Source organism: Myotis davidii, unplaced genomic scaffold, assembly GCF_000327345.1.
Source record: "Myotis davidii unplaced genomic scaffold, ASM32734v1 scaffold401, whole genome shotgun sequence".
Lineage (NCBI taxonomy): Eukaryota > Metazoa > Chordata > Mammalia > Chiroptera > Vespertilionidae > Myotis > Myotis davidii.
In genome coordinates, this window is record NW_006291020.1 from 2,566,707 (window position 1) to 2,578,190 (window position 11,484).

The 11,484-nt window shown below is 44.5% G+C and overlaps 1 protein-coding gene across 1 annotated transcript in view; it reads right to left on the bottom strand.

The window, feature by feature from the left end:
• POU2F1 (POU class 2 homeobox 1) overlaps window positions 1–11,484 on the bottom strand; it is a 91,244-nt gene that overhangs the window by 49,585 nt on the left and 30,175 nt on the right. Inside the window, exon 3 of the mRNA XM_006764192.2 lies at window positions 6,253–6,318. Coding sequence (XP_006764255.1) covers window positions 6,253–6,318 — 66 coding nt within the window. The remainder of the gene's footprint in view (window positions 1–6,252; window positions 6,319–11,484) is intronic.

The window sequence follows — 11,484 nt, forward strand, 5'->3', positions numbered from 1 at the left end:
CCCTACCACTTACCTAACCCTTTGAAAGGTCCCCATAACTACTAACTCTCAAACCCACCAGTCACATTTTAAGCTTCTGTGCCCTGACTTGTCTGCAGCCCTGAACACCCTGAATACTAAGGCCATGAACTCACTGCTGGCTTCACCCTGATCTCTGTGGTACCCTTTCTTGGTCTACCTCAGCACTGTCCAATGGAAATTTCTGTGATGATGGAATGTTTTATGGATGTGCTAACCAATATGGAAGCCACTAACCACAGGTGGCTACTGAGCAGTATGGTGGGTGTGACTGAATTTTGTGGCCTCCTACTGGTCATTGCAGGCACTGCAGGGCTCCTGTGCTGGGCCCTGCAACCTTGCAGAAGAGCTCTGTCCTTGGTGCTTACTCTGCTCTTCCCAGCAGCCTACCTCCACAGAAGACCACCACAACCTCCGACACAGCCCAGATGTCTTTCCTCGGGAACACCTCTACCTCCAATTGATCATTTCTTCACCTGCAAGGACCACTTCCTTGGCGAATCTTCTCCCACTCAGGCAATCCCTACTCAGAGAACAGACTGCAGGCGCTACCTCCTGCCTGGTCCAGAGGAAAAGGCAGGGATTCATTTTACATCATTCCCTTTCCTCTTTCCTTCCTCCTCCTCCCCCTCAATCACCCCTCCATGCTCTTTAAACATGTCCTCTAGCTTCCACTGCCATGGTTCTAAGCCAGGATCTTTACAGTGGACCTGAGAGATTAATGAAGTCCAGTATTTGTATGTCAAGCAAGAGGTAGAGTAGAACATGGCTGGAAAATTCTTTTATACTTTTCAGAGAAATATCACAGAAAAAGCTGCCAAAGCTGCCATCCTAAGGGGGGGGGGGAAGTACAGACAATCTCACTCTGTGTGTAAGGCGGCCTTTAAAAATGAAGTGGGTACTATCTTAAAAATTCTAAATGTGTGCTCGGGTTATCTCTTGGTGAAAGGATCAAATGCTCACTCATTCATCTATCAAAAGTATATCAATGCAAATGCCACTCAGTATTCTCATATATTTAATAATTATAGCTTCTGCCTCCGAACACCTAAAAAAAATCCCACATACACCAATGGGCAGGCAGGCAGTGCTAAGAATCTCGGAGAGGCCACACCCCGTGCTGACATCTGCCAGCCCACCAGGAACAGAGTAACCTGTGGCCCCCTATGCTCCCAGGGCTCTCCCCACAAGTGCTCCATGAGCTCTGGAACCACCCACTGTTTAACTTCACTCAGAGGAACTCCAAGAAAACTCTGTGTTGGTATTTCACCCCTCAGGCTTATCAGAGCACTTTGGCCAGCACAGAATGTAGTCCACACAGTAGTGTGCAATAAACGTAGAAATCAGGATCATAATAAAAGCAAGAGAACATTAGAAATAGTCCTTGGATAGACACAAGTTCGGAGGGAAAACAGTCCTTCTGAGCCTGAAATCTCAACTGCTCCACTGCTGTGACGAGAGCTTCAGCGAAGTTCCTCAGCGAATTTCTGAGGCATCTCCTAAAAACATGGAAATGTCCTACAAGGAGGGCTGGGTGGAGACCTCAGGTCCTTGGTTCCCAGGAAGAAAAGCAGAAGTGCTCACAGGTGCCCTGGGCTTTCATGATCCTTCTCTCACCTGGAGAAAATGATGTCTGACACCAGAACTAATAAATTCCACAGACAGCACATCACTGGCTGCTAGGAACTTCTAGCAATAATAATTTTGGAATGTATGACATAAATATATATTAGGTTGACTTAATAAATTTCTTTGGTCATTTCAGTTGCCAGAAAGATCCTAATGTTATCCTGGGGGAAAATCATCTGAATGAAAAGTGCCCAGGGATGGGATAGGAGAGCCTCACTCTATCCATCATGATTCAGGTGGACAAAGGCTTACATTTCATTCACGACAAACTTAATGAATCAAAAGGTGAGTCAGTTATTTTAAAACTAGAGGCCTGGTGCAGGAAATTCAGGCACTCAGGGGATTCCCTCAGTCTGGCCTGCGCCCTCTTGCAGTCTGGGAGCCCTTGGGGGATGTCCGACTGATGGCATCTGGATATCCTTAGCACTGCTGCAGAGGCGGGAGAGGCTCCCGCCACCACTACTGTGCTCGCCATCTGTGAGCCTGGCTTCTGGCTGAGTGGTGCTCCCCCTGTGGGAGTGCACTGACACCCAGGGGGCAGCTCCTGCATTGAGCATCTGCCCCCTGGTGGTCAGTGTGCATCATAGTTACCAGTCATTCTATTGTTTGGTCGATTTGCATATTAGCCTTTTATTATATAGGACTAGAGGTCCGGTGCACAAAAATTTGCACCGGGGGGTGGGGGGGGTCTCCTCATCCTGGCCTGTGTCCTCTCGCAGTCTGGGACCCCTCGAGGGATGTCCACCTGCTGGCTTAGGCCTGCTCCGGTATTGGGCCTAAGTCGGCAGTTGGACATCCCTCTGGCAGACAGGAGCCCTCAGGGGATGTCCACTTACCAGCAGGAACAGGCTTAAGCTGCAGTCGGACATCCTTAGCGCTCCTGCGGAGCTTGAGACTTCCGCTGCTGAAAGCAGATATCTGGGATTTGTTTGGCTTCTATAATTGAAACACTGTTGCAGCTTCAGCTCTGAGACCTCGGCTAGCTGAAAGCAGTTATCTGGGGTTTGTTTAGCTTCTATAATTGAAACATAGTTGTTTTCGGAGTTGTTGCTTTCGGAGCTCAGAGCCGGGCCACAGTAGGCGGGGAACCTTGGCTTCCTCCATCACTGGAGCAAGCAAGCCTCCTGTTTGCTTCAGCTGCGTGGCTGCCGGCCGCCATCTTGGTTGGCAGTTAATTTGCATATCGCCCTGATTAACCAATGGGAAGCATATCGGAGGTATGGTTAATTACCCTATTTGTCTTTTATTAGATAGGATAAGTTTTAATATTTCAAAACAATTAAATATCAGGAAAAGTAACATTTTATATTTAAAATATAATTTCATTTTTACCTTCATTAATAATAATCCTATGTAATAAAAGGCTAACATGCAAACTGACCAAACGGTACAACGACTGGTCACTATGATGCACACTGACCACTAGGGGGCAGACGCTCAACAGAGAAGCTGCCCCCTGATGGCCAGTGCACTCCCAATGGGGGAGCGCCACTCAGCCAGAAGCCGGCTCACGGCTGGAGAGAGCAGCGGTACTGGCGGGAGCCTCTCCTGCCTCCGCAGCAGCGCTAAGGATGTCCTACTGCCTGCTTAGGCCTGCAGGCAGTCAGACATCCCCCGAGGGTTCCTGGACTGTGAGAGGGCGCAGGCCGGGCTGAGGGGTTCTCCCCCCTACCCCACCCCCCACTAGTGCATGAATTTCGTGCATCGGGCCTCTAGTAATAATAATAAGCCAATGGTAAGTTTTCAAAAATAACACTAGTAAGTCGATGGTAGTGTAATGGCCACCCTGAGGACTGGGATGGTCTCATTCTGAGGGTGAGTGAATAATACCGGGGAGGACGTCACAGGACCTGGTGGGAAACCTGGAGGACCTGGAGACCATCAGGATGGGTTTCTTCCTCCAACCTGAGCTTTCACTGACTTATTTCTTCATGCTGAACATACATTACCCACCGTTGAGTTAAAATCTCATCCAGCTGCCAAGGGTCGGTTTACCCTCCACTACCTCCAGAGCCTTCCCTAAACCTCCCAGCTACAAACCACTTCTCCCTACACTGAACTCATGCATACTTCTTAGGAATCTTCTAGTACATTTTCATAAACATGTTTTCCATAAGATACAGTTCTTATGGGGGAGTGACTCCGCCACACATTTCATGTGAAAACAGAGAGAGGGATTCATGAGCCAGTTTCAGTAGGTGCTCCAACTAGAATTTGCAGTTTTATTTTATTGCAGAGAAACCATAAGCAGGTGTAATCCTGCCTTTATTTCCTGGCTGGCTTTGTGCCTGAATTTCCGATTTCTTGAAACAATAATAATACCTAGCTTGCAGGGCTGGCATTAACTCAAACTGGTCCTAGCTGGTCTGGCTCAGTGGATAGAACCTCGGCCTGCGGACTATTAAGGGCCCCAGGTTCAATTCTGGTCAAGGGCACGTACCTCAGTTGCAGGCTCGATCCCTGGCCCTGGTGTGGAACATGTGGGAGACGACCAATTGATGTCTCTCTCTTACATTGATGTTTCTCTATGTCTCTCTCCCTCCCTTCCACTCTCTCAAAAAAACAATGGAAAAATATCCTTGGATGAGGATTAACAAAACAAAAAGAATTCAAACTGTAGTGAGATAATGCACACAGTGACCCGGAGCAGGAGTCCTATGTGTGTTAAAGGTGTTCAGGGCACAGCAGGTCCTGACCGTGCTGGGGTCCCCCTGGATCTGGCGCAGTGCAGGGCGCAGTGCCTGCCTCCAGTGCTCTTGTCATTCTGCGAGTTTCTCTTCCCTTGGAACATGCCTCCTCTGCGCAGATGTTCTGCAGGCACTGTGCCCTGCTCTCTTCCCGAGTATCTGAATGGGACCCACTGCCCTGTTTCTCTGAAACTAAGCCCCACACCTAGTCTGGGTGCCAACCCACCTGCACTGCTAGATACCAGTGCTACAAGGTAATGAAAGATGGGGCCCAACTGGGACAGATAAACGATAGAGAGGAGGCCACTGCCAACAGTTCAGATAGTCGAATGCAGCCCTTCCGCTCTCAGGAGTGCACAGCAGTCTGCACAGCTGGCCTCAGGGAATCACTGGAGAGATATGTTAACACATCAGGGAGCCCACAGCTCAGTGTCACCTGGAGGGGCAGGTATACTTCAGAGACTGGAAGATTAACAAGGACCCTCAGGTTCAGGACAGTTTAAAATGAAAGCTGTGTAGGGAGGACGCTGCCATATTGGTTCAACTCATCAGCTTCAAGTGAAAAGGCTGTGTGGTCAGTGGGGATGGGAAACAGTTCCCAAGAGTGACTCTCATTCTTACTGTCTCCCAGAGCGAGGCACTTTTATTTTATTATTTTTTAATATTTTTATTTACTTCAGAGAGGAAGTGAGAGGGAGAGATAGAAAGATCAATTATGAGAAAGAATTATGAGAAAGAATCATTGACCAGCTGCCTCCTGCATGCCCCAAATGGGGATCGAGCCTGCAACCAGGGCATGAATCAAACCCAGAACCCTTCAGTCCACAGGCTGAGGCTCTATCCACTGAGCCAAACCGGCTAGGGCAGCGAGGCACTTTTAAACAGCGGGTCACAGAGGCAAGTCCTTGCTAGTGAAAAACCTGGCTCACTCAGAAACTGGCACTTTCTGTACTTCCCAGCCCATAATTCCCTATGTGGTTGAGGACTGTAATTTGCGCCTTGACCAAAAACTGGGGCAATCACCAGCAGATAGACACAGTCAGATGTCTTCTGAGCCATGCAGAGTTAAATGTGGGCTGTGGAGACCATCTGCCCTGGATGGATAGCTTTCCTCTCTGGGGCCTCAGTATTCTCATTTATAAAGTCACTAGAGGCCCAGTGCATGAATTCGTGCATGGGTGGGGTCCGGCCGGCCCGCCCGATCGGGGCCAATGGGGCAGGGGGGAGGGGGAGCCTGCAGGAGGTTGGCCAGCTGCAGTGTGCATCATAGCGACCAGTCGTTCCTGTCACTTGACTTTTATATATATAGACTTTCTCCTGATAGAGGTTTAACCAAGTGTAATTTTTTTTAAATCACCAAATAAAAGGATGTACTAAGAACAGGTGTGTGTTTTTAACTATGTTCAGACACTATCATAACTTTAATATAGTTTCTATTGAATGTGGGTGGGTAAGATTTATTATGTTGTTAACACCTGTAACAAGAGCAACTTTGTACTGAGTGTGTGGCTTGCACTGTGCTTAACACTTCCTCTTTAGTGCTCACAATGACCTCTGAAATATATTATCCCTCTTTTTGGTTGGGTCTCAAAACGATGAGGGAAACTGCCTCACATCACAAAGCTAGTAAGTGGCACATCCATAATTCATACCCAGAACTACAGGGCCCAAAGGAAAATGCTCTGAGCTGCTCTGAAGCTTCGCAGACAAACGGCAGCAAAAAGACAAGCCAAGTGCAGGAGAAGTCGGGTATCTGAAGCAAACACACCCGTTTCTGCAGGTACTAAATTACATGTGATGGCTCAACACTCAATCAGTCTTCATTTGCCCATATGAGTCCCAGTTAAATGGAAAACCTCTAAAAGATAAAATCTCTACTAAGTTGAATGAAAAAGCTCAGTCCCAGAGGGTTTCTTACCTGTGCTGCTGTCTCCACTCTCCACGGACGATTTACCGTTTTCTGGCGGGTTGTTCATTCTCGAGTCTGCAATAAATCAGAGGTGAATGAAGTTTAAAAACTTGGGGATGCAGTTAGGGGGACAAAATTGTGGCAGAGGGAAAGGTTAAGAATATTGACTAATGTCACAGCCCTGTAGTTCAAAGAGACTGAGTCAATGCTAAAATGTTGGAAATTGCAATAAAAGTTTAACTGAAAAAATTCAAGATTCCATCAACCTTGAAGTGATCCACAAATAAGGAATCTTTCTAATAAACTTTAAGATTCTTCTAAGAAAGATAGCAGAAATCTAACCTAAAAAGTAACAATAGATCTGATATGTAAAAGATGTAAATGCTTTGCAATATGAAGCATAAAATGTTAAAGAAACAAAGCTGGGGAAGTACCTCACCAACTAAAACATGTTAGTGGATAATAAAGTTTCTTTTCCCATAGCAGAGATATTTGTTAATTATGACCAAACAATCCACTGATAATCTTGACAACAGACTGGACAGTAACTCAAAAGAATGGTATACAGCTACGGCATATCTAAAAAATATCTCCAAATTTACTCCCTCCCCCAAGAAACTAAGCATATGTCAACGTGATATCTGAGTTCACACCTCAGTCATAAACCAGTATAAGGAGTTACCACAGGCAAAACAGATACATCTAATAATGTCAAGAGTGACTCACCACCACACACAACCACACCCACTTACGAATTATGCTGCCTTGAAACCCCCAAATGAACCCACTTCTGTGCCTCAGATCTTTAGGTTATCTTTTTAATGAAGATGTCACAGTGAAAAGTTTTCATCGAGCAATGTTAGGTTTCCCAGAAGACATGCAACAGATGGGACAAGACCAAGTCTGCTTTTCTTCGACTTCTTCAGAAGTGTGAAAACTAAATATACATTAAATTAAATACAGACCTTATTCTACTTCTACAAACTCAAACTTAAGGTATTTATAAATCCAACAAGTTTACTATCAAGCAAGCTCTGCCTTTTCCCCACTAGGTTAAGGACATTTAACTACTGGTTAGTAGAGAATAAATAATTTAACTATATTATATTTGATTTTTTTTTTTTTACCAGAGAATCCATTTTGTCATATGCTTAAATATTTAAATAGGCAATCAAACAGATCACTAGAGTCCCAACCACGTTGCCACAGTGGTATTATGTACATGCACAAGGGATGAGAGAGCTTCATACATTTCACTTCCAACCCAGAAGCTGGGCACCAGCCATTCTAACACAATGTTTTAAACACATGCCTGTCTTATGTGCTTATGCAGGTCTTTCATGTCTTTGGTTTGTTTTTCAAAAGTTCAAAAGGCTCAGATTCTTATGTCTTTGGTCATAAATAAGGGTTGTTCTACAACTTCCTTTCCCCCACTGCCCAGAAAAATGTAAATGTCATCCGAAAGCATGCTAAGGTTTGAAAGAAACAGGTGTACAACTCAGTGAACACCAGCTTTCTGAATGACTTAACAAAAATCTTATGAAAGCCAACAAAGATCACAACAAATGTAATAGAATATGCCATTAAGCATACACACTGCTGAATGCTTCCTTTAGACCATATTTTAAAAGGAGGTGGAGAAAATAATGAAGCAGTTAACATTAATTTTAAAAAGATAATTTTCTACCTATCATAACAACAAAGAAGGCATAACTCTTAACAAGTCATGAGCTCAACCTTATACAAGTCATATCCTAATTTTCCCATCCATAAATTAAACATTATGTCACAGGTACTCTATGTGAATTTTCTAAGGATTTTCTATTGAATTGTCAGGAACTTCAAGGACATTTAACAAATTACTTCATGCACAAAATAATAAATAAAAATTCTGATTAACAGTACAACTATGGGAAGACTGTTTAAATATTTATTAACTAAAAATAGATATAATTTCTTATTCTAAAATATAATGCTAAAAATATTTCAAAAAGATATTTTCCTTTCCTTTCTTGAGTTCCCAACTTAGTAAATATAAGCTGAAATAAGTATTTCCTTTCTGATATTTGGAGTGCTCCCCCCTGGGCACCCTGAGCTGACTGTATAATGAGTCTAATACACGCTCTGCAAGTTGCTCTTGATGAATTCCTGACATTGGTTTGCTGGTTCAGCCATTCACATGGTTAACAGTGGCTTTTACGGTCTGTGCAGACATCACTACTACCCTGGGTTTAGGCCAAGCCTTCTGTCTACCTACGAGTTCAAACATTTTTCAGAACTATCATTTTATTCTAACCCTGGCGACTGTGAAGGTGATGGGGACAGCCTGGCTTTTTCAAATGGGAAAAATGGCAAACAGGAAAAAGAAATCATTTGCAAAGATTTGGAAGATATATGAGTCCTGGAGTTCCCATCATCTAACTCTCCAGGTGACCAGAATAACCCAAAGAGGTTTCCACAATTTTGCACACAAGCAGACAAAGCTCAACACAAAGTATGGCCACCATGAGCATGCACAGTATGTCTAAAAACCAAAGAGACTCCATCTCTTATGAATCATAGTCACCAAAGACATAATTTATATATTCAAGCCAGAAAGCCCCTCTCCAAAGGCTTGTAGCTCTATAGGGATAACTCTAAAAATCTAAAAAAAACCCCACAAAACTCTAAAAATAGGCTTTCCAGTATTTAAGACTGTTTTGTGAAGAAGAGAAGCTAAATTTTTTAAAATAAAAAGGCTAATATTGTCAAAATTTGGAAAGTTCAGTTTCTAAAATCTGGAAACGGACCCACAGCCCAACTGCAGTAACCAGGGCAGTCACCCAATCTGTCCTCTTGGGAGCAACTCTGCACTGTGGCTCCACCTGGTTTGCACTAAGTACTTTTGTTTTTTACAAGACATTTCAATTAAGTATGCAAAACATTTTTATTAACATACATATTATTTAGGTACACTTCAGACCTTGTTTCTGATCCAGAGTGTTTTTAGAACTACATGACATGCTCTCAATAGAAAATTTTTTAAAAAAGCAAAAATGTCCTCCATTCAAGTTGAACTCTAAATCCACAATATTTACTGAAAGTCTCCTCTGAACCAGAAGAGCTAGAAGTAGGGAGGGACCTACAGCAAATTCAAGTACTGGTGCTTTGCAAATGCGTACCCCCCTTCCCTGTTCCACCGGTCTCTCCTCTCCCCCGGCCGGCTATATAAGTGATGAAGCATTTCTGCATAGCCAACCCCACTCCCACTATTTCCACAGTAAAGCTGTAAGAAAGCTGTGCCAGTACCCACCTAGAACAAAGTCACTGCAGTCCAGCATTGCTGTGAAATCTTCTAGGTTCACAGTCCACAGCAAAGAAACAGGTAACGGATTGGGTGGGGTCAGAAGGTATTACTATTTCTGACAAAACTAAGGGAACTAGAGTGGGAGGTGGAAAGTGGACTGGGGGAGAAGCAGACTACAACTTCAGTTACACCATAGCCATCTTCAACTGAATAAGGAAACTTCAGTTGCTCAGAGGAGTTTTAGTCTCTCCTATCAGCTAGGACTGACATTGTCAAGGCAACTGAAGCATGAAAAGTTCCCCTTTTTGTAATAAAATAGAAACAAAGATTGCAGCTGGCAGTTTCCATAATGAAGCTTAATCAGTATGCGGGTGATTAGGGCCTTATGCAAATCTCTCCTCGTTAGCACAGCAGCCAGCACTTTGAAGTCCATGAACAATTCATTTACAGAATACACTGAGAGCCCTCCCTGCATAATTTAAATCATTGCATAAATATTTATCAGTTCATTTGCATATTAATTGGCAGTGCGTGAAGGGAAAAATTATCTCCTGAGTGCCAGCATAATAATTAGGAGGATAAAATGAGATTTCTTCCAATGGCCTGGCTTCTCGGACCAAACTTGAGATAGTGCCAGGGGAGAAGGGAGGGACAGGAGACAGAGTTCTGTTAAATGCCACTGAAATGACATGTACAAATTAGAAACAACTCCACAGACTTAAGCACCTTTAATCTTATTCATGCTGGCAACAATGACTTCAGTAATAAGAGGATTTGCAAAAACCTTTCTACACAATCCAAATAATCCCAAGGAAACAATTAGCAAGGTAGAAGCAGAACACAGGACCATCAAGATGGTGCTAGCCCACTGATAGGGAAGATTCCAGATTATTAACATGTGTCCTCGGGGGAAAGTACTGCTCACAAAAGGCAACAGTAAAAACCCAGAAGCAGGGGAGGATGGTAAAACCACCTTAAGAGTTGGAAGTCCTGATGCACAATTCTTTTTCTACCATGAGCTAAAAGGCTAGATTAGTGGATCACCACATCATGTGTAGCCTTCCCCATCAATCTCAATCAAAAGTGGAAGACAGCCCAGCTGGCATGGCTCAGTGGTTGAGCTTCAACCCATGAACCAAACAACCAGTTTGATTCCCAGTTAGGGCACAGGCCTGGTTGCCGACTCACTCCCCAGTGTGGGGTGTGCAGGAGGCAGTTGACCAATGGTTCTCTCTCATCATTGAAGTTTCTATCCTCTCTCCCTCTCCCTTCCTCTCTGAAATCAATTATATATATACACTAGAGGCCTGGTGCATGAAATTTGTGCACTGTGTGTGTGTGTGGGGGGGGGGGGGGAGAGGAGTATGTCCCTCAGCCAAGCCTGCACCCTCTCTAATCTGGGACCCCTCTAGGAATGTCCAACTGCCTGTTTAGGCCCTATTCCTGTGGGCCTAAACGGGCAGTCAGACATCCCTCTCACAATCCAGGACTGCTGGCTCCCAACCACTTGCCTGCCTGCCTATCTGATTGCCCTTAACTGCTTCTGCTTGCCAGCCTGATCACCCCCTAACCTCTCCCCTGCCAGCCTGATCGCCCCCAAATGCCCTCCCTTGCAGGCCCGGTCCCCCACAACTGCTCTCCCCTGCAGGCCTGGTCCCCCACAACGGTCCTCCCCTGTAGGCCATCTTGTGGCAGCCATCTTAGACCACATGGGGGTGGCCATCTTGTGTGTTGGAGTCATGGTCATTTTGCATACTTGTGACTAATTAGCATATCAGGGCTAATTAGCATATCCTTCTCTTATTATTTGTTGGAGCGATGGTCAATTTGCATACTGGTCATGACTAATTAGCATATCCGGTCGTGACTAGCATATCTGGGCTAATTAGCATATCCCTCTCTTATTATATAGGATATATATACACTGACCATCTGATGTTTGTAGGAAAATTCGC